Below are 19,425 nucleotides of genomic sequence, written 5' to 3' on the forward strand. Positions count from 1 at the left end.
ACAGTTACGTAAATCTCATAGATATTATTTCTATAAAGTCATAAATTCTACACGCTTGTCTACTCAAAACTATAGGTTACCCCCCTTTAATCCCCCTTGCTTGTCATCCCACCACCAGAACCCTTTATCATTGATTATACATTAACCTTTATCATTTATTTATTTTACTGTGTTCTACATGCCCTGCTAGATCCTTTAATTATTTATTTTGCTGTGTTCTGCATGCCCTACTAGATCCTTTAATTATCAGTTTGTGGTTCTTAGTACATTCCCAGGGCCTGCTTGTGAACTGCTGCTTTCTAAGCCTTAGCATAACTACTGCTATTGCTATATCTACATTAGCTCTTTTCTTGTTATTTTCGGTATCAACTCCCCCCTTTTGAGCATTCTTCAGATTTTCTGCAAGGATGCTCAATTCTTCAGGTAATGGTTTCTAAGTAGGATGGTGAGTCTTCTCTTTGACTTGGTAGGATTACTTCTTTCCGGGTTAGTGCTCTCATGACACGTCGAGTATGAGTTCCTTCTCTAGCAATCATTCCTAAAAGACATCTATACATAATCATGCAGACTACAATAATCAATACAATCATTATTACATATTGTACAATTGATGATATCCAACCAGAGACCTGGATTCCTAGGGAGCTAAATAGTGCTCCTACCCAATTATGTTGAGCTTCTTCCTGGACTTCATGCACTTTTATTTCAATTTGTTCCAATTGACTTATGTCCTTTTCTACTTCTTCTGTGACATTTGGGATATGTACACAGCAATGATCAACCTTTCCTTGGAGGTATCCACAGACTCCGTGCTCTTTTAATAAGAGCAAATCTAATGCCATTCTATTTTGGACTGTCATTCTTGTTGTTGCTTGCAACTGTAAGTTTAGATCCCTAAATCCTTTCTTTGTAACTGCGGCTAACCTCTCAGTTTGTCCCAATAATTTATACAGCATCTCCCGGTTTCTATATGTAGAAATTTGTGCAAACAGGGATTCCAGTACCCATCCAAATTTAACTCCTGATGAGGGTTCATGCCACTCATCTTCATCTCCCAATCCTAGTTCTTCTGCCACCTCATTTGTTTCTCTCTTTGTTCGTGGCTGTGTCTCTCTTTGTGTTAATTTAGACTGTTTCCAGAGAGGGCAGAGCGTAGGGACCCCTAACGTAATTTGTGTGACTGGGCCGTTAATGGGCATATGGGTAGTCCATTGTCCATGCCCCATTACCCACACCGAATGCCCTGGACTCCTGACGGTAGTCGCCTGACAATCTTTCCAAGCCCCCTTTATTTCTCCTGTTATTGTATGATTATATCTTTGACATTCACAGCCCCATTTTAGTAGTATCCGGACTGGCACTAAACCAATTTGGGATTCAGGGGTATCACATGTGATGATTTTGCTACAATTCCAGCTAGGTGTAGGGGTCATTCGATCCCGTCTTACTGCTTCGGTCCCTAGCATTCTTAAATGTTTTTGTTCCCTTTGGCCTGACCATTCGATACACCAATGTACTGGTCCTATGTAGCTATAAGATTCTAACAAGCTGGGACCCCAAATCGTTTTCCACTGTTCCCATTCTTCCTTCCCTTCTTGACATACTATCTCATAAGAATATTCAGTGACTGGTTTTTGTCTTTTTTTCTTTATGTCATAAGAACACCATCCTACATCCTTGAACCGCCCAATTTTTGAAAAAACTGCATTTGGTAATTTTTGGCATTCACTCCTTTGTCCTGGTGATGACCATTGCCCTCGAACTGTATAGGTTTCCTCTACCATCTTAGTATGGTTCTGCATTACTTTATTACATCTTTTTGTCCCATTTATGGTTTCTGGAGGCATTTCCCCAACGGGAATAATGCCCCATGGTATTGGATCTCCCGCTGCTTTAGGTAGAGGTAAACATGCAGTGATGGACGTAATATTTTGTACTTGCCCAAAATCTCTAACTAATCCCACTATTAAATTTTCTTGTCCCAATTCTTGTTGTGTTTTTCCAACTTCTGTCACCTGTCGTACTCTCCTATTCTTTTTTAGAATATCTACATTTATTTTTCCGTAGTCAAAGCTTTCTCTAACCCACACAACACATGAGAATTGTCCTACCTGGTCAGCTTGCATATGAGATATCATCAATGTGGTGCTACCTCTTTGCTGTTTCATATCCCAAAGTGTCACGATCCCTTCTGTAAATACTTCGTCTGTGGTGATTTGTCTCCAAGCTGTATTTACTTCTTTTAATCCAGCTCTCTGGTTGCTAGAAAACAGACAGGTTAAATTTACTCCCGCACCTTCCGGCACTATTACATCTGGCTCTGGAACTATGATTTTAACAAACGCTTCTCCCACCTGCATTATACAGACTAATGTTAAAAGAACTAAGGCCTTGCCCTGAACACCATTTTTGTTGCTGACAGAGGCTGTACTTCCCATCTTGGCTGGACCTTCTTGATTCGAGTGTAGTGAATCCAATTCTCGATCCCTTGGACTTTCACTGCCGTGTAGGTGGTCATGATCACCTGGTGAGGACCGTCCCATACTTCTTTCAAGGGTTCCGTATTCCAGTTCTTCACATATACTTGATCTCCTGGCTGGATGTCATGGACAGGATTTTCCAAGGGCAGAGGCCGGTTCCACTGCAATGCTCCTCGCAGTGCTGTAAGGACTTTATTTAGAGACAAAACATAACTTAGCAATACTTGATCTCCTACTAAGTGAGGGTCCCCTTTGTAGGTTGCAGCATGATATGGCTTGCCATACAAAATTTCGTATGGACTTACTCCTATCCTTTCTCTGGGTTTAATCCTGACTCTTAGCAAGGCTAGAGGTAGTGCCTGAGGCCACTGTATCTTTGCTTCCTGACAAATTTTCTTAATCTGCCCTTTTAATGTCTGATTCATCCATTCTACCTGGCCGCTAGATTGTGGTCTCCAGGGCGTATGGAGATCCCAGGCTATCCCTAATACTCTGGCTACCTCTTGGACTACTCCAGCTACAAAGTGAGGTCCCCTATCTGAGGACATTCCTAATGGGATCCCAAATCTAGGAATAATCTCCCGTAGTAAGGTTTTAATTACTTCCTTTGCCTGGTTAGTCCTGCATGGGAAAGCTTCTGGCCATCCTGAAAAGGTACACACATACACCAGTAAATAACGGTACCCTTGTGCTTTTGGTAGCTCTGAGAAATCTATTTGCCAATAGTCTCCCGGTTGCGGCCCTACTCGTAACTTTCCTAATTGTATTTGCCTTCGTGTCACTGGATTGTTTTTAATACAGACTGGACACGTGGCATTAATCCGTTTTGCCATTGTTAACATCTGGTTGGAAATCACCTCATGTTTTAAGAATTGTACTAATGCGTCTGCCCCCCAATGGCACTTGTTATGTTCGATTTCTAAAATTGTTTTCATTACCTTTGTTGGCAACACAACTTGACCTACAGCTGTGACATACCATCCTTTTTCATTCTTCTGGGCCTGGAGAAATTGAGCAAGTTTCTCATCTTCAGGTGTATAGCATGGTTTCTGCTCAAGAAAGGAAGTGGCAGGGTTAAATCGTGCTGGTAATAAAGCTAATTGTGTCCATACCTCTCGGGCAACCTGTTTGGCAACTCTGTCAGCCAACTGGTTTCCTTGGAACGCTTTTCCTTCTTCGTTTTGATGTCCTCTTACATGCATCACTGCTACTGCCTGAGGTTTATGCACTGCTTCCAATAGTGCTAATATTTGTTCTTTGTGCTTAATTTCTGATCCTTGAGAATTTAACAGTCCTCTTTCTTTCCACAGAGCTCCATGTACGTGTATTACTCCAAAGGCATATTTTGAATCAGTCCAAATATTTACTCTTTTCCCTTGGCTCAATTCTAAGGCTCTTACCAGAGCTTGTATCTCGGCCTTCTGGGCTGAAGTTCCCGGGGTTAAGGCTCGAGCTTCTATTATTTGTGTCAAAGTCACTACTGCGTATCCCGCATACCTGGTTCCGTTTTCCACAAAGCTGGATCCATCTGTAAACAGTTCCCATTCCGGATTTTCCAAAGGCTCGTCTTTCAGGTCTTTCCGGCTGGCATACACCTGTTCAATGATTTCCACGCAATCATGCGTCAATTCGCCTCCTTCTTCCTGGCTGCTGCTCCTAAGAAATTCTGCTGGGTTAAGATGATTAGTTGTTTTTAATTCAATATCGTCCTGTTCTCGGAGAAGTGCCTGGTATTGTAACATGCGGCTTGACGAGAGCCAATGCCCCCCTTTTTGTTCCAAAACTGCAATGACCATGTGGGGAACAAATACTTCCATCCTTTTTCCCAGAGTCAATTTTCTGGCTTCCCGAATCAGGAGCACTGTTGCTGCCACAGCTCTAAGACAACCCGGCCATCCGGCACTTACAGTGTCTAGCTGTTTTGAGAAGTACCCTACCGGGCGTTTCCACGAGCCCAGTTTTTGGGTGAGAACCCCTATTGCCAGTCTCTGTCTCTCATTCACATATAGTTGAAAAGGTTTTGTAAGATCTGGCAATCCTAGTGCTGGGGCTTCCTTTAAGGCTTGTTTCAAGCTCTGGAATGCCTTTTCTTGTGTTTGTCCCCACTGAAACACAGGACCTTTGGCTGCCTCATACAGGGGTTTTGCTTTTAGTCCAAATTCCGGGATCCACAAGCGGCACCACCCCACCATGCCCAAAAAGGATCTTAACTCTTGCGGATTTCGTGGTGTGGGTATGGTGCAAATTGCTTGTATTCGATTAACTCCCAACTTTCGCACCCCTTGTGAAATTTCGCAGCCTAGGTAAATTACCTGAGTCCTTACCAGCTGAGCTTTTTCTTTCGATACTCGGTATCCAGCTTGTCCCAGCATATTAAGTAATCCAATAGTGAGCCTGAGGCAAACATCCTTTTCTGTGGAAGCTATAAAGATGTCATCAACATATTGTAGGAGAGCAAATGAGAAAGGTGGTTCTTTTACCTGAGTCGTCTTCCATTCTTCTAACTCTCGAGCCAATTGATTTCCAAAAATAGTTGGTGAGTTTTTGAATCCCTGTGGTAGACGCGTCCAGGTGAGCTGCTTCTTGCGTCCTGTGTCTGGGCTCTCCCACTCAAAGGCAAAGTATTTCCTACTTTCAAGTGCCAAAGGGATACAGAAAAATGCATCTTTCAAATCAATCACTGTGAACCACTTAAACTTTTCCGACACAGCTGTCAACAATGTATACGGATTAGCTACAACTGGGTGTATATCTTTAGTGATGTTATTAATTGCTCTTAAATCTTGAACTAATCTATACTTACCATTTGGCTTTCTGACTGGGAATATCGGAGTATTGAATTCTGACTCACATTCCTGTAAAATTCCCAAGCTAAGAAATTGTTCAATCATGGGTGCTATTCCTATTCGTGCTTCCAATTTCAAAGGGTATTGTCTTACCCTTACTGGGGAGGCTCCTTCCTTTAGTTCTATTACGGCTGGTTGTGCCGCCTTTGATTTTCCAGGTACTCCTGTTTCCCATACCCATGGTACTACAGCTTGCTCTATTTCTTGTGGTATTTCTGCTGCCTCAACTTCTTTTATTACAAACAACTTAGCAATATTCTCCTCGGGAAATTCCAATCTTACTCTACCCTTTTCAAATATTATCCTTGCCTGTAACATTGACAATAGATCCCTCCCGAATAGCGATTCTGGGCTATTTGGCATATATAAAAATTGATGGTCAAATTCTTTCCCCCCAAATTTTATATCTAATGGACGCAAAAATGTTCGTTCCTCAACTTGTCCCGTAACCCCCACTACTTGGATAGTAGAATCACTCAAAGGTCCTAGCTTAGTGTTAACAGCTGAGTGTGATGCCCCCGTATCTACTCTAAATTCTAACTGTTCCCCATCTACTTCCATTACTACTTTCAGATCCTCATCTAGTCAACTTGAATTTTGATAATTGCCCATCATAAAGGCCTGGGCGACACCTTGCGGATTTCCCGGGAAAGCACCTGTATTATTCATCATTCCCTGATTTCCATCCCCACTAGCTATAATTCCTCCCCCAGAATTCATTCCTTGGTTGAGAGGACACTCGTTTTTCCAGTGCCCTCTGTTTTTACATATAGCACATTGATCTATCCCTAGCTGCATTCTTCCTCTTCCCACGTTCAATTGACCCATAAGTTCTCCCGTACCCATCAGCCTCCCCCCCCTTGCCATCCCTCTTCCCCCTCTTAGTCCACGTCCTCGGCTCCCCCCTCTCATATTGTTTCCAGCCACTTGCTGTAACGCTGCTAACATAGTAGCCTGCTGTTTCCTAGCCGTTTCTTTTTCCCTATTATTATATACCTTCCAAGCAACTTCCAATAGCTTATCTAAATTCCGAGTATCTTCTCCCTCCAATTTTTGTAGTTTCTTTCTAATATCTTCCTGAGACTGCCCCATAAAAATTAATGCTAGCTGTAATTTTCCCGACTCTCCTTCAACTTCTAAATTGGTGTATCTACGAGCTGTCTCCTTAAGCCGCTCTAAAAAGGTTGACGGAGACTCATTCTTTTCCTGCCTGACCGAATACAACTTAGACCAATTCAAAGTTTTTGGTATTCCATTCCGTATCCCTTCCGTTAACAATTCCTGATAAGCTTTAAGTCTCCGAGACCCGCTCGTCGAGTTGGGATCCCACTCCGGATCTTCCCTAGGTACTAAATCATTTACTGTACCATCCACAAGCCGTAACCTAATCATTTCTCGTGCTTTCTCTGTCATAGCTTTAAACACCATTTCCTTTTCAGTAGAATCCATTATTGTGTCTAACAAAACTTGTAAATCATTCCAGTCTGGGTTCTGAGTCTTAATTACCATCTTTACCACCCGCGCAGTCCGTTCAGGATCCTCCCGATACGCCCCCGCTGATTGTTTCCAGATTAGCAAATCATTCGGAGAAAAGGGAACTTTCACTATGACTCGTTCCCCCTGCGGTCCGACTGCTTCACGCAGTGGGACCATTAAATGAGCACTCTCCTCCTTTTTCTTTCTTTCTACCTCCCACCGCCCTCTCCGAGTTCTTTCACTTAAGGGGGTTCGTGGTATATCTGTGGTTTCTACTTTTGCTTCCCGACCCTCCCTTTCTACTCCTGGCATGCTTTCTCCAGAGTCACGTTCCTCCATTGGAGGGGCACTAGGGGCTACCAACAAAGAAACATCCTCCTCAGGTTCCGAAAACCTAACCGAGCATTCCTTCTCTTTTTGCCATCCCTTACATCCTTCACAATTCACCTTTAATGTTTTCAAAACCATGATCCCGCACTCCTTTTGCCACTCTGGTTTGTCTTTCAAATAATAAAAGAGGTCTAAATACGGTATTTCATCCCATTTTTCATTACTTTGTAGGAAATGCATCAAAGGTGTAATAATGTCAGGATTCAGTGTACCATTTCTAGGCCATTGCATACCATCGGGTTCATATAAAGGCCACACATTATTACAGAAATCAATCAATTTCCTTTTACTTAGTTCTTGACCAAAATTCCCCGCATTCCAATGTTGTAATAAGCAGCCCAAAGGCGAATCGTCCGGGATTTCTATCCCGGAACTTGCTAGAGTTTTAAACGTTTTCAAAGGCATCATTCCTAAACAGAATAGACAGAAAAAGAAAGAAAATCTATACAGATAGAAGGATAGACCAACCAACCAACCAACTTGTCACCCTCCGACGCCGCGGGGGAACAAGTGCCGGACCAGCGCAGCTTTCGCCGCGTCTTACAGCCGGCGCCTAGGCTTTACCCAATTACCCAAGACGTCTTTAGCCCAACCCAGCGGAGCCGATGCTTCGTCTTACGGGCAGGCACCCAATACCACAAAAAATAAAGCACCTTCGGGCTTACCTCCTGCAGTTGTCCGACAGGCGCGGGGTCGGGCACGAACCGATGACTCCCCGAGAATCACTCGGTGCCGGCGTGGAGTGGATCAGGACGCGAACCGCCCCAGCAGCCCTCGGAGTCCTGCCGCGGTCGCCAGAAAACTGTTGCCCGACAGAGAGACACGAAACAACTAGGTTGTTTAGTGCGGTGCTTTATTGAGGGCCCTGGGGTCTGAGGACTAGTGTCCAAAGTCAGAGCCCACCATACCCCTTTTCCGACAGGTTTTTATATCCTTTACAAAGTGATTTACATACAATAGTACAATAGCATATATTCTTCAAGACAATACAGTTACGTAAATCTCATAGATATTATTTCTATAAAGTCATAAATTCTACACGCTTGTCTACTCAAAACTATAGGTTACCCCCCTTTAATCCCCCTTGCTTGTCATCCCACCACCAGAACCCTTTATCATTGATTATACATTAACCTTTATCATTTATTTATTTTACTGTGTTCTACATGCCCTGCTAGATCCTTTAATTATTTATTTTGCTGTGTTCTGCATGCCCTACTAGATCCTTTAATTATCAGTTTGTGGTTCTTAGTACATTCCCAGGGCCTGCTTGTGAACTGCTGCTTTCTAAGCCTTAGCATAACTACTGCTATTGCTATATCTACATTAGCTCTTTTCTTGTTATTTTCGGTATCAAGTAAATCAACACAAAAATCTCACCCACCACTGCAATTCTTTCTTCTAAATATTTCCTAGCATTATTACTAACAAGGCCATTTCAGTGATGGCCACAGAGCATAGGCTGCTGGTAGGTACTAAATCTCATCATTGCTCCTATTAAGGAATTTATTATCAGTAAAATATTATCAATGAGATGTAAGAATTGAATGCTGACAAAATTAGCTTTTACTGCTAACATTCATCCCTATCACTGGGACCACATCTTCCAGTGTTAAGGCCATGTCCATTTACAGAAATATACAGGCACACAGCAGCACTTAAACTCTGAACAAGCCATCTCGAGCCCTTATAGCTGCTTCAAAGCCTCCAAATGTATCAATGAAAACTATTTTCACTTTTCATTCCCCAAGAATTTAGCAGAAGAAGGAAAAGAAAGGGAAACACCATCATTTTCATATGTATTATTTCTATGCAGTACCAGTTTGTGGGACTTGATAGCACCTCAAATCTTTTAATGTATATGTTATCAGTTTTGTTTTGTAATTTCCTCTATTCATTTTAGCTTCATAGATGATGCCTTGATATTCCTAGTAAAAATATATGGAAATGTCTCTTGACTCTGCCATGGAATTATGAGTAATATTGTATTGTTACCACCACTCACACAAAAGTCATTCACTTCATTATTATTCAACCTTAAAGTGATATCTTTGTGTGACTGTCATAATTTTTACTTCTTTTCAACTTTATAGCTATGTGAGCCATTACTTAAATACCAGCATTTAAAATGTTTCCCTGTGCTGCTTCAATTGCATTATCTGGTGTCATTTTGGAAAGGCATATCTGCCTTCAGCTTCTGTTGGGTAGCAGCAATTTTTAATCAAGTTTTGGAGAGTTGAGTAGTTTTTTTAACAAGGAGAGAAACAGCAGTCAGGAAAGGTGTTCCACTGCCAAGAGCACGATGTCTCAGGCTGGTTTTTTGAATGGTTTCACATTTCACCTTTCTCCCATGACAGCAGGATTGTAACCAGATGACTTTAAAGTCCCTTCCAACCCAAAGCACTCTATGATTCTATGAAATGCTTGCTCTAAGAATCTGTCCATAGGCTTTTGAAAGTTTAGCTTAGTAGAGACAACACACAAACACAAAAAAAGTCCTTTCTAGAAAGACTACTACATCCTACTCTCCAGGATGAAAGGTAAAAGATTGGTCCTCCTTTGGAGTGACCCCTTCCTTCTTTAATTCCCAGGCCCTGAGCCATGGATAGACTGCCCAGTTCACAGGGCTCTGTTCCTAAATGCAGTGCACTTGTTTCAGACCAGGCCCCCTCCAGGTTGTCTCCAGTTCTCCTGGCAGGAGAATTACTGTGCAAATCCCCTGCCCTCTACATCAGGGACAGGACACCTTCTCAGGACTGAGGTAGAAACTTGAATTGACTTCTCACCCCTACCTTCAGGCTCCAAGTTTCCCATTCTAGCACCATTAAATTACCTGCCTGCCTTAGACTATTTCACACCACAGCTGCCTAAGGGACGGTAAGGCATTATACACAAACATACAGAGATGTATATACAGCTCTCTAAGAGTCACAGAAAGGGTCCATACCCCAAACTCCACCTCCCACTGAGTCTCACATTATTGGCTTCATGCTCCTTCTTCTCCCATTGCCTTGAGCCCTTGTCTCTCTGACACTTTCTTAAAACCTCCTCTTGTTCAGTTAATAGCCAGCTGCAAATAAATCACCTGTAAAGAAAAAGCCCGGGTCAGAGCTAACTTTCCAAAGTGACAATAGATAATGCAATTGAAGCAGTACAGGGAAACATTTTAAATGCTTGTAGCTAAGTAATGGCACACATAGTTTTAAAGTTGAAAAGAAACGAAATCAACTTGCATGGAAAAACTCCCATGTCTCTGAAGTTGTATTTTTTCCACCTGACCACAGGACAAGACAAAACTACTGTTTCACTACCAAGAAAGCAACTAAAACCATGAAAATCAACCTACTTGACACAAAAATAGTCCTGCAAAAATTGAGGTGATACAGTGACTTCAGACACTTAATATTTCTTTCAATTTTTGCTACACTGCCTGCTTAAATGTTTCTATTGTGATGTGTACCGAGGGAACATTTAATGGACCTGCACCTGGATGGATGTAGGTTTTCTTTTACCTTCAAGGTTATTTTCATAAAAGCATTACATTTCCCCCTTTTATCACAAAGCTGCACAGTACTTCAAGTCCTTCATCTGCAACTTATGAGCTACAATACAATTGCCAATACAGAAAACGATAGACCATGTCTAGTTAGGAACACCATCCTCCCTCCCTGCACTTGGAGAATATTACAGATGAGTCATTATGGAAAGTGCTCAGCAAGCCAAGTACTGCACTATGTGCAATTGGGGAGCTTATTTTCCTCTCAGAGTAATAAATTAGTGACAACCCATAGTTCTTCAGTTTAATCTGAACAATTGTATTTCTATTAGATAGAAATGCCAATTTCCTTGTATTGTGCTTCTTAACCTCTCCTAATTATCTCCCATGCTATGCTTCCTAAATCCCCACGCAGAAAAGCTACACTCATTTGGAATGCTGTTATTGTGCTAGCAGTCCAGGATGCTTGGGAATGCTGTGATGCAGAGCTCCAAATGGGCAGTATTTTCCATCTACTGAGGCAGCCCCTGCTCCTCACAAGAACCTGCCAAAATATGTTTTCAAATACAAGCAGAAGCCTAAAGTGTTCTAGGAAACCAAGCAAAGACTGGCTCACAGGGTCACAGCTAGCACTGGGTCTCTTTTTTCTCACCCCAGTAGCCCTGGAAGTAGCAGTGGTTTGGGGCTGAGAGACACAATCACTGCTGACAGGGAAAACTCCAGGGAAAAAAGAACAGCTACCATGGGAGAGCAGGGAGGGACCCCAACTTAGCACAAAGAAGCCTCAGACAAAAAAGCTAATCTGCATTTTTTCACAGTAAAAAACAAAATAAAGGTTCTCAGACCCTCAAGCAGACTCCCTTCATATGGACTCCAGCAAGCCAACCCAGCTGCATTTACTTTAAGATCCTCTAGTTATGGGAAGAGATAGTGTTCTCCTCAGAAGGAAGAAAAATAGGCCCTAGTCTCTCAGCCCCCTCACTGTGATACTTTACACTTGGTAAATAACTCTAGCCTTTTACTTAGACATTATTAAAAAAGCAAACAAACAACCTAGACAGAAAAAACCCCAAGAAGCCTCCATAAATAAATAAACAAATAAATAAAAAAATAGCACTCACCCTTCCCTCAGTTGCACACCAACCCATATCCTCAGGGAGCCTTCTACTGCTTTTCTACTGGCTTTTTATCTCCTCCCCAGTCATCATCTGCCAATTACTTAACGAGTTGCAGCTTTTTCCCCTCCACCCTGAGCTTTCAACCAAAAGAACCAGCAGGTTCCTAATAACTTACATTATCAGGAGAATTGGCTGCACCTGTTGCACTTCTTCTGCACTCTCCTCAATGCAAGTTTAATATTTGTGCATGAGCCAGGCAGAAGGCATATTTCTTTAAAATACACTAATAATCCCAATGTGTTGCCTTTGGCCCTAGTTGCAGATCTCCTCAGCAACAGAGTGACCTGTCTCAATTCAGTGTCATTTGGAGCCAGCTGTAATGAATCTCCACTGGTTAGGAAGGACTTGAAGTGTGGAAAGTTTTCCCCCCTCTTCACTGATCACTTCATTTAATTATTCAGTCAGTCTGGGAAAGACATCTTTATTACCACTTTTTAACCCTATATTTAAGGTTAATCCTGCTTTTAGCATTGTTAATTCTTGTTATCTATGTCTCTGTCATGGCCTGTTAATGGCCTTAAGCACAGTTGCCTCTCTAAATTTCTCTTTCCCCATATTTGACAGGTGCTGACTTTAAATCCTCGTGAGAAATTGGTTGGGTGACACCTCTTTCAGCAAGGCTCTTCTAGACTGGAAAGCCCTTCCCAGAGCTGAGTAGTGAGGAGTGGGTAGGTACAGTACTGACCTCAGAGCTCTGCAGCCTGCAGGTGGAACCAGCACTCAGTCTCTTCAGGAACAGCTCAATCCAAGGATTTTTTTGGGGTGGAATTGGTTTTAAAACACAACGACCAGCATATGCTTGAGAACTGCAATTCTAGTTTTCAATTGAGATTTTATTCTGCTCAGCACTGGGCTTGATCCAGGAGCCTGTGGATTCTTGTTCTGAGCAGTCTTTCTGTTAAACAGAATGTGAGCTCAAAAAACCACCTTTTTCTCTTCAGCATTTTATTCCAGATTTGCTGTCCTGCACAATCAGGGTAAACAGCAATTAAACTGTATTATTTTGAGTAGAACTTCACCAGTCCAACATCATCACTAATGAGGGTCATGATATAGCCCTTCTGGTGACTGGTAGCTCAGCTAAAAGTTATTGCTGTCACTCATGATAATTATCCATAAGAACTTGAAAAGGAAACAATTACTGCTGTACCAAACTACTCAGTGGCTCCCTGATTTTAAATACCTGCAGTTACATTATTTTGACATATGTCAAGTGACACATCAGAAGAGAAAAAGCACATTTAAAGCTGAAAAGTACCTTTTTGTTCTTTGTATCTGATTTCTGTATCTCTGAAGAAAATTAAAGCTTTTCCCTTGATTTCTAGCTGTTACATTAAAACAATCAGTGGAATCTGGTTTCCTTTTTGCTTTTCAACTGCAGCTACTCATAGCCTTGAGTCAGAAGATGCACATTCAGTCAAAGGGACAAAACTGTTGAGTTTGAGATATTATGCCACTAATCAGCATCTATAATTATATGATTCTTGTTCTTGCAAAGATTTTTTGAATGGATGTGTTTTGATAAAGTGTTCAACAAAAAAAACTGGGAAAGAAGGAATGGCAAATCAAGGTATTAAAAAATAAATCAGCTTATTATAAGGCTGTTTTCTTTTTCTCAAGTTGCTTTCTGGAGGAGAAGAGCATTATCTCAGACTTTGTTTGCATAAACTGGGTTCTAGAGAGATATTTTTTCCTTATTTTCCTTATTATTATTTCCTTTTTCCTTATTTTCCTTATCCACACATCATCCAGAATGAATCAGGCACAGCATACAGATCTGAATTGTTTCTGGAGTTCCTCTGCATTCCCCTGCTCATCAGAGATCTCTCTGGGGCTTGATGAAACTCTCAAAGTTGCAGCATCAGTGAGGAGAAAGGAGAGAAACCACAATTGTTCTGTGGGACTGCTGAATCCTACTGCATCCTTCAGGCACCCAGGGAACAGGAGTGTGGAATCAGCTGGGAGCTGGTTAAAATTGTGTCACTGCAGCCACACAAATCTCTCCTTATTAATAAAACTGCTGTGTACACTCAGCAGCCTGCACACCCATATGGCCCCCTTCACACTGCTCACGCAGCAGATTTCTGTGCAATAACAGCCAAAAAATTCAGCATCAGATTCAAATGCTGACAACAAAACAGATCATAAGAACACCAAATCCACTGACTGGAGCTGAACCTGGTGCAAGGTGTTTGCTAAGTAATCTCTTGATTTTCATCTCAGCATTTCTGTATCTGCACATAAACAATTAATTCCTGGCTCTTGAGATATTTGCTGTTTAATCGACAAACACACATCTGGACCTTCATGTTGAGTATTTTTTTTTTTTTTTGTGCTGAGATCCTCTGTGGTTTTTTATCTTATTTCTCTTTAATATCACTCTTTCTATTTTCCTTATTATATAAAGAAACCAGAAAAACAGAAACCAAGTGCATGGTTTTTCCCATGGAGGAAGATGAGCTATTAAAGCTCCCAGGACTCTGAAGGAGATAGTGTTTACATGAAAACTGTCCCTCAGAATGCTGCCTCTACAAAGGCATCAATGAGTAATAAAATTCTGGCAACTCTGGAAACTTAGTGTCCTCTGACTTTCAGTCTGAATAATTTATTTTCTGTTTGAGCTGCTGCCTGGAATGAAGCATACACAACACTGATGGGGCTAGGATGTTACACTGAGCACACAGAAACTGTGGTTTGATGATTCAGTATTCGAAATGTTGAATCTCAGGATGAATTTTCCCTTTGTTAGACATACTTGTATTTACAGAACAGCAAGGCAACCCTATGGAGATGAAATCTAGATAAACAGTACATCAGCACAGAGTAAACCTGAGTAAACCAGGAAAGAAAAATGCTGCTTTAATGAAGAAATTGAAGGGAGGGAATTTGCTTTGCTCTGATTAAAAAAAAAAATTCTTGGATAATTGTTTACCTGTCTTGTAAGCTCCATACTTTGAGGGGGATTGCTGTAATCAACTCATCTCTGCTGCTGCTTAAAACAGAGATACAGACAATATTGATTGCATCTCTTAGATTACATCTTCAAAACAAACAAACAAACAAACAAACAAACTAGAAACACTTTCAAAGCCTGGAGTAGCAGGACCTGCCTGGGATGTGTGCTGACTCTGAGTACAGCAGGGAGAGCAGAGCTCTTAGGTGTCTGTCTCTTGGATTCACCACTGGGCTCCCAGTCCCTCACCTGAGAATTTCTTCCCTTACCTGAAAAGAATGGTAGAACCAGGCTGACACAGAGCATCACTTGCTGAGCTCTTCCAGTCCCCAGTGCTGTGCTGCTAAAAGTCCCTCAGCCCCAGCTGAGATGTCAAACAATTTTGCATGTTGTCAAAGCCCCTGTCTGCCTCCAGGCTGTATTTTAGCAATCCACCTCCCTTGCCCTACGTTTTGGTAGTGCAGGGGTAGCACCAGCTCTCTGCTAGACATGGATTTCAATGGGTTTTTTTCCAGCAAAGCAGGAGGAAGGAAAAGGAGCAGTGGCTGTGTGCCCACAGGCTCCAGCAGAGCAGGGACACAGCTCCTCAGTGTGCATTTGCTGCAAGGTTTGCCTCTGGTGCAGGGCCACTAACAGGAGCCACTGGAACACACTGCACAGCAATGCAAGGCTGCAGCAAGGGAAAAGGGATAAGCTTTTTATCCCTTCAGTCTGATTCCCAGAACGAGGAACCTTATTAAACCTCCCATTTCAGGGCGTGAATAGCATCTGACCAAATAGTACACAGGGAGTTGTTCCTGTAAGATCTGTGTTTCTAATCATGCTAAGAAGATGCCAAATGACAGGAAGTCCTCCCACGAGGCCTGAACTCTTTACTAGGAGTTAAATATGTTGAGAAGTGAGGAAAGCAATCTATTAGACAAACATTAGATTCAGAAGACTGATTTTAATGGGATATGTTTACTGTGTGAACCAAAGGCAATCCATCAAATCTCTCCTATGCTGCAAAAAGCAGGGAGAAGATGCACTAGATTTACAGGCTGTGGACAGTCCTGCCATCTGAACCATGTTCACTGCTCTGAACAGGAGTGCTGTGTCACTGAAGAACTGCCAACCAACCAAAACCTCATACACAGGCCTGGGGGCTTAATGACAGTAATTGGTGCAGAGGATTTGACACTGAAAATATTTTCTCTCAGCCTCTGAGAGGAAATGAGTATTTGCTGAGCTCTCCCACAGGTGTAAAACAGTCCTCCCCCCTGCCATTCGGCAAGATGTAGACAGGTGATTAAGTGACCAATGGTCATGGCCTCTCCATAGAATTAGGTGTCAGTAGCACTTTTCTCTTACTTTTTGTAGAAAACATGCTCCTACATTAGCCAGAAGAGGAATACGAGAGGTCTGCAACCCCTCAAAAAACCCACTCTAAGTCACTCCATCAAAACTGACCCACGTGCCCTCAGCCCCTTGGGTTGGACCATTGCTGTGACCATTCTCCCTGCCAATTTGTGAACTTCTCCTTCTGGACTTATCTACTAAGATGCTTCTAAAACACATGAAGCATTCAGTACATAGGGCAGTCTTGATACCCTCAAGAACTAAACCACTGTACTGCAGGATGGTGAAGATAAAATTTCCAAATGCAAAGACTTATCACGAAAGCCACTGATTTCTTAAAGAAATGACATTGTGGGAAAAAAATCTCCAGAAAGAAGCAAAAAGGAAAAAAAAAAGGAGGGGAAAAAGGATATAAGGGTAAGGGGGAACTACACTGAGAGTCCCATGAGTAATTGCCATCAATATTTGCATTATTCCTGTAATGACATCTCCTAGTCACAGATAACTAATTCTTGTGCCAATATATTAATTCTGAGGCATATCAATGCAGTGTTTGACAGCAGCTGTCATTAAAACATAAGGCACTTTGTAGCCTTGCCAAGGGACCCAGCCTCTCCTTGTTCCCCTTCACTGGCCTGCCTGGGATAACTCCTTGCTCTCCAGGATGTCTCAGAAGTGCTGTGTGTCCCACTGCTGCACCAAGAACTGCAGTGTGGCATTTAAAAGGCAGTGGGAACAAGGAGGCCACATAACAAATCCCTCTGATATTTCTAATGGAATAACACCAGGTCCTGAGGAGAAGCCCACCTTGTACTCCTTGGCTTTCTCACACATCTCTGCAAATGACTTTGCTGCCTCTCCTGCACTTTCTGTAAATAAGAATTCCCTGAAATTGGTGGACTTACACAGCTGTAAAACTTGCAAGAGGAAAGACTGTATAGCATAAAAAAAGGGAAATAGAGCCTTGCACTTTTGACTAGATCTAATATTAAGTCTATTTTCAACCCCCATCAAAAACAAAGAAAACGAAAGTTTTCTTTGCCTTGCTATTTAATGAGAAGTTTAGATATTACAATACTGTGTACTATGGATTAGAAATTCAAGGAATAACCTAGTGTGACATTTAGTTTCACCCCCTCCCCTTTGTGCATGTGTTTATTTTCATCCTGCTGTTTTGGTTTAGGGCAAATTTGGAAGAAAACCTCTAAAGGGTTTTTTTTTCACACTTATATATTGCCATATAAGTGACAATACACCATTTTGCCACTTAAAAAAGTTACTGTGGAGGTGTTTCAAGAAAGTCTTCAAAGATGTAGATGGGTATTTAAAACCTGGGACCCAAACATTCCCAGAATGCCCCCAAATAGCACCAGGAAACACAAAGCAAAAATGACATCCAAAACTAATTCTCTGTACTGTTTCACAGCATCATCCAAAGAGAATGAAGTCCCTGATTCAAAACATGTCTCAGGCCATGCCCTCTCTGAGAAGTTGTCATCAGAAAGAACAAAGAAGCAGCACATATTTCTTGAGTGGAAACTCCCTCAACACATTTCTGGAAGCATCAGGAATTATTTTAAAAGTTCAAGAAAGATTTTCCTGGTAACAGCCTTAATCTATATAACCCTGATGCCTTATCATGTTCTATTGATGTCTGAATAAGATTATATCTTAGTCACACATCAACTTTCCCTTATGCTGTCTATAATTTTAGCTGCAGGTAAGGAGCAGCTAAAGCCTTTGAGCTTTATATCCATGAGATCCTGGAAAAAAAGCCCCAAAATTTTAGGAGAGTTCTCCAATGAGAAAACAACCCTAATTTTTTACTCTTGAGAATTTTCCCAGCCTTTCCCTTCTCAACATAGTCTACTGTGTTGAGACATCCGTGCTGCCAAGACTGGAAAGTCATAGTAGCAGGGTTTGACTTCCTACAAGGTATTTACAGCCACCACTAAGACAGGGGCATTGCAGACTTGAAAGAACACAGCAGACATGCACAGCAGTCTTAAACTAATTATCAGGATCATTGTTGACTTTCTCTTCCCACACAGTTTGTCTTTCTAATTACAACTACAAATACACAACCTAGGTGACCCGCTCCCCATTTATATTCACCAAATACTGAAAAATCCCCTGTGCAATTCCAGATGCAATCAGGTGGTGGTTAACACCAGTCCTCCTTGGAGAAAAGGCATCTTACTCTGAACACATATTAATTAAATCCAAAGATACTACTGGGAGGCATTTCATTTTCCTGAGTCAACATAACCTCATCTAATGTCTGGGAGCATCCCTTTTCCCACTGTGGTTTGCTGTGCTTAACACAACCCTGGGCAGCTGTTTAAGGGCAGAGGACACAGTTCTGGTGCTCTGCCTGCTGCATATTTGTTTGCACTCACAAAAAAATGTGCTACTCTTACTTACCTGTGCAACTTATTGCAGCTGTCATGACCTGCTTAAAGCTCAGGATAAAAGGGTTTCTGGCATCTCTTTTGGATAGATGGATCACAGGGATCACAAAGGATCCCAGTTTTCAAGCCAAAGAGACGAGGAGACATTCACTGGCCTCTAGCTCCCTTCTGCCACTTTCACAGCAGTGGGTGACATTTTCTAGGCACCATCTGAAACCTCTGGGAAAAATGTGCTTATTTAAAACAGCCTGCTCAGTCTGAATAGGGAATTGGGGGGCAAAAAGGTGTTTGCCTCTATATTTTGTGTGTTTGTTTGCTATTCTTAACTGCACACATTTGCATAAAAGAAGGAATGTTGTGTCATCTTCTCCCAGAGCTTATTTCCCATCTGAATTTGTTGATGACAGCTTAATCATTTCCACAGCAACCAAGATCATGACATCAAATAGGGTATAAGCAGCAGGGACAGATGATCTCTCAGGAAACAGAGGTCCTCTTCCATGTACATAAATACTCTGAAAAAGAGAGAAAGAGAAATACAGAGAATATCTGCCATAAAAATGTGGTTGTCTTAAGAGGTTAGAGGCTGTCCATTTTATCTTTCATTGTGCGTCTGCTGCTGTTTAACAGTAGAAAATTACATTTTGTTCTATGGTTTTAAACAGTATTAAGTGACAGACCTAGCATGAGGGACAGACAGCTTCCTTGTTCAGAGCTGGAAAGGCAGACGTACATGCAGTTCCTCTGCCAGGCACAGCCCATGCTTTATGTGGTTGCAAAGGAATCCTTTCTGGTCTGTTTGGCAACTTTTGATAATTATGTTCTAAATGAGGAAAATGGAATCACAACCTTAAGCC

At 41.9% G+C, this 19,425-nt stretch overlaps 1 protein-coding gene and 1 long non-coding RNA gene across 5 annotated transcripts in view; both read right to left on the reverse strand.

Moving 5' to 3' along the window:
• Positions 1-283: 283 nt before the first annotated feature.
• On the reverse strand, positions 284-8,241 carry LOC116999760. 3 transcript variants are annotated; one of them, XM_033066732.1, is made up of 2 exons: positions 7,858-8,241; positions 284-2,670 (listed from the first exon to the last, which is right to left on the reverse strand). In XM_033066732.1, the coding sequence occupies exon 2, from the start codon at positions 2,541-2,543 to the stop codon at positions 420-422; it is 2,124 nt and encodes a 707-aa protein (XP_032922623.1). In that variant the 5' UTR covers positions 2,544-2,670; positions 7,858-8,241; the 3' UTR covers positions 284-419. The 3 variants fall into 3 exon arrangements, with proteins under 3 accessions (XP_032922623.1, XP_032922624.1, XP_032922625.1); XM_033066733.1 differs by lacking the exon at positions 7,858-8,241 and adding an exon at positions 6,833-7,851; XM_033066734.2 differs by lacking the exon at positions 7,858-8,241 and adding an exon at positions 6,833-7,851 and having other exon boundaries at positions 2,540-2,670.
• A 10,016-nt stretch (positions 8,242-18,257) lies between these two features.
• The window catches only part of LOC116999589, a 38,391-nt gene continuing 37,223 nt past the window's right edge, over positions 18,258-19,425 (reverse strand). For both annotated transcript variants that reach the window (XR_004418586.1, XR_004418585.1), the window contains one exon: positions 18,258-19,083. This is a non-coding gene — a long non-coding RNA (uncharacterized LOC116999589). The remainder of the gene's footprint in view (positions 19,084-19,425) is intronic.

The sequence above is a fragment of the Catharus ustulatus genome, chromosome 8 (assembly GCF_009819885.2).
Source record: "Catharus ustulatus isolate bCatUst1 chromosome 8, bCatUst1.pri.v2, whole genome shotgun sequence".
Classification (NCBI taxonomy): Eukaryota; Metazoa; Chordata; class Aves; order Passeriformes; family Turdidae; genus Catharus; species Catharus ustulatus.

What these genes read in the sequence shown, in the direction of transcription:
- LOC116999760 (XM_033066732.1), bottom strand. Translation starts at nt 2,543, where the DNA reads ATGGGACGGTCCTCACCAGGTGATCATGACCACCTACACGGCAGTGAA.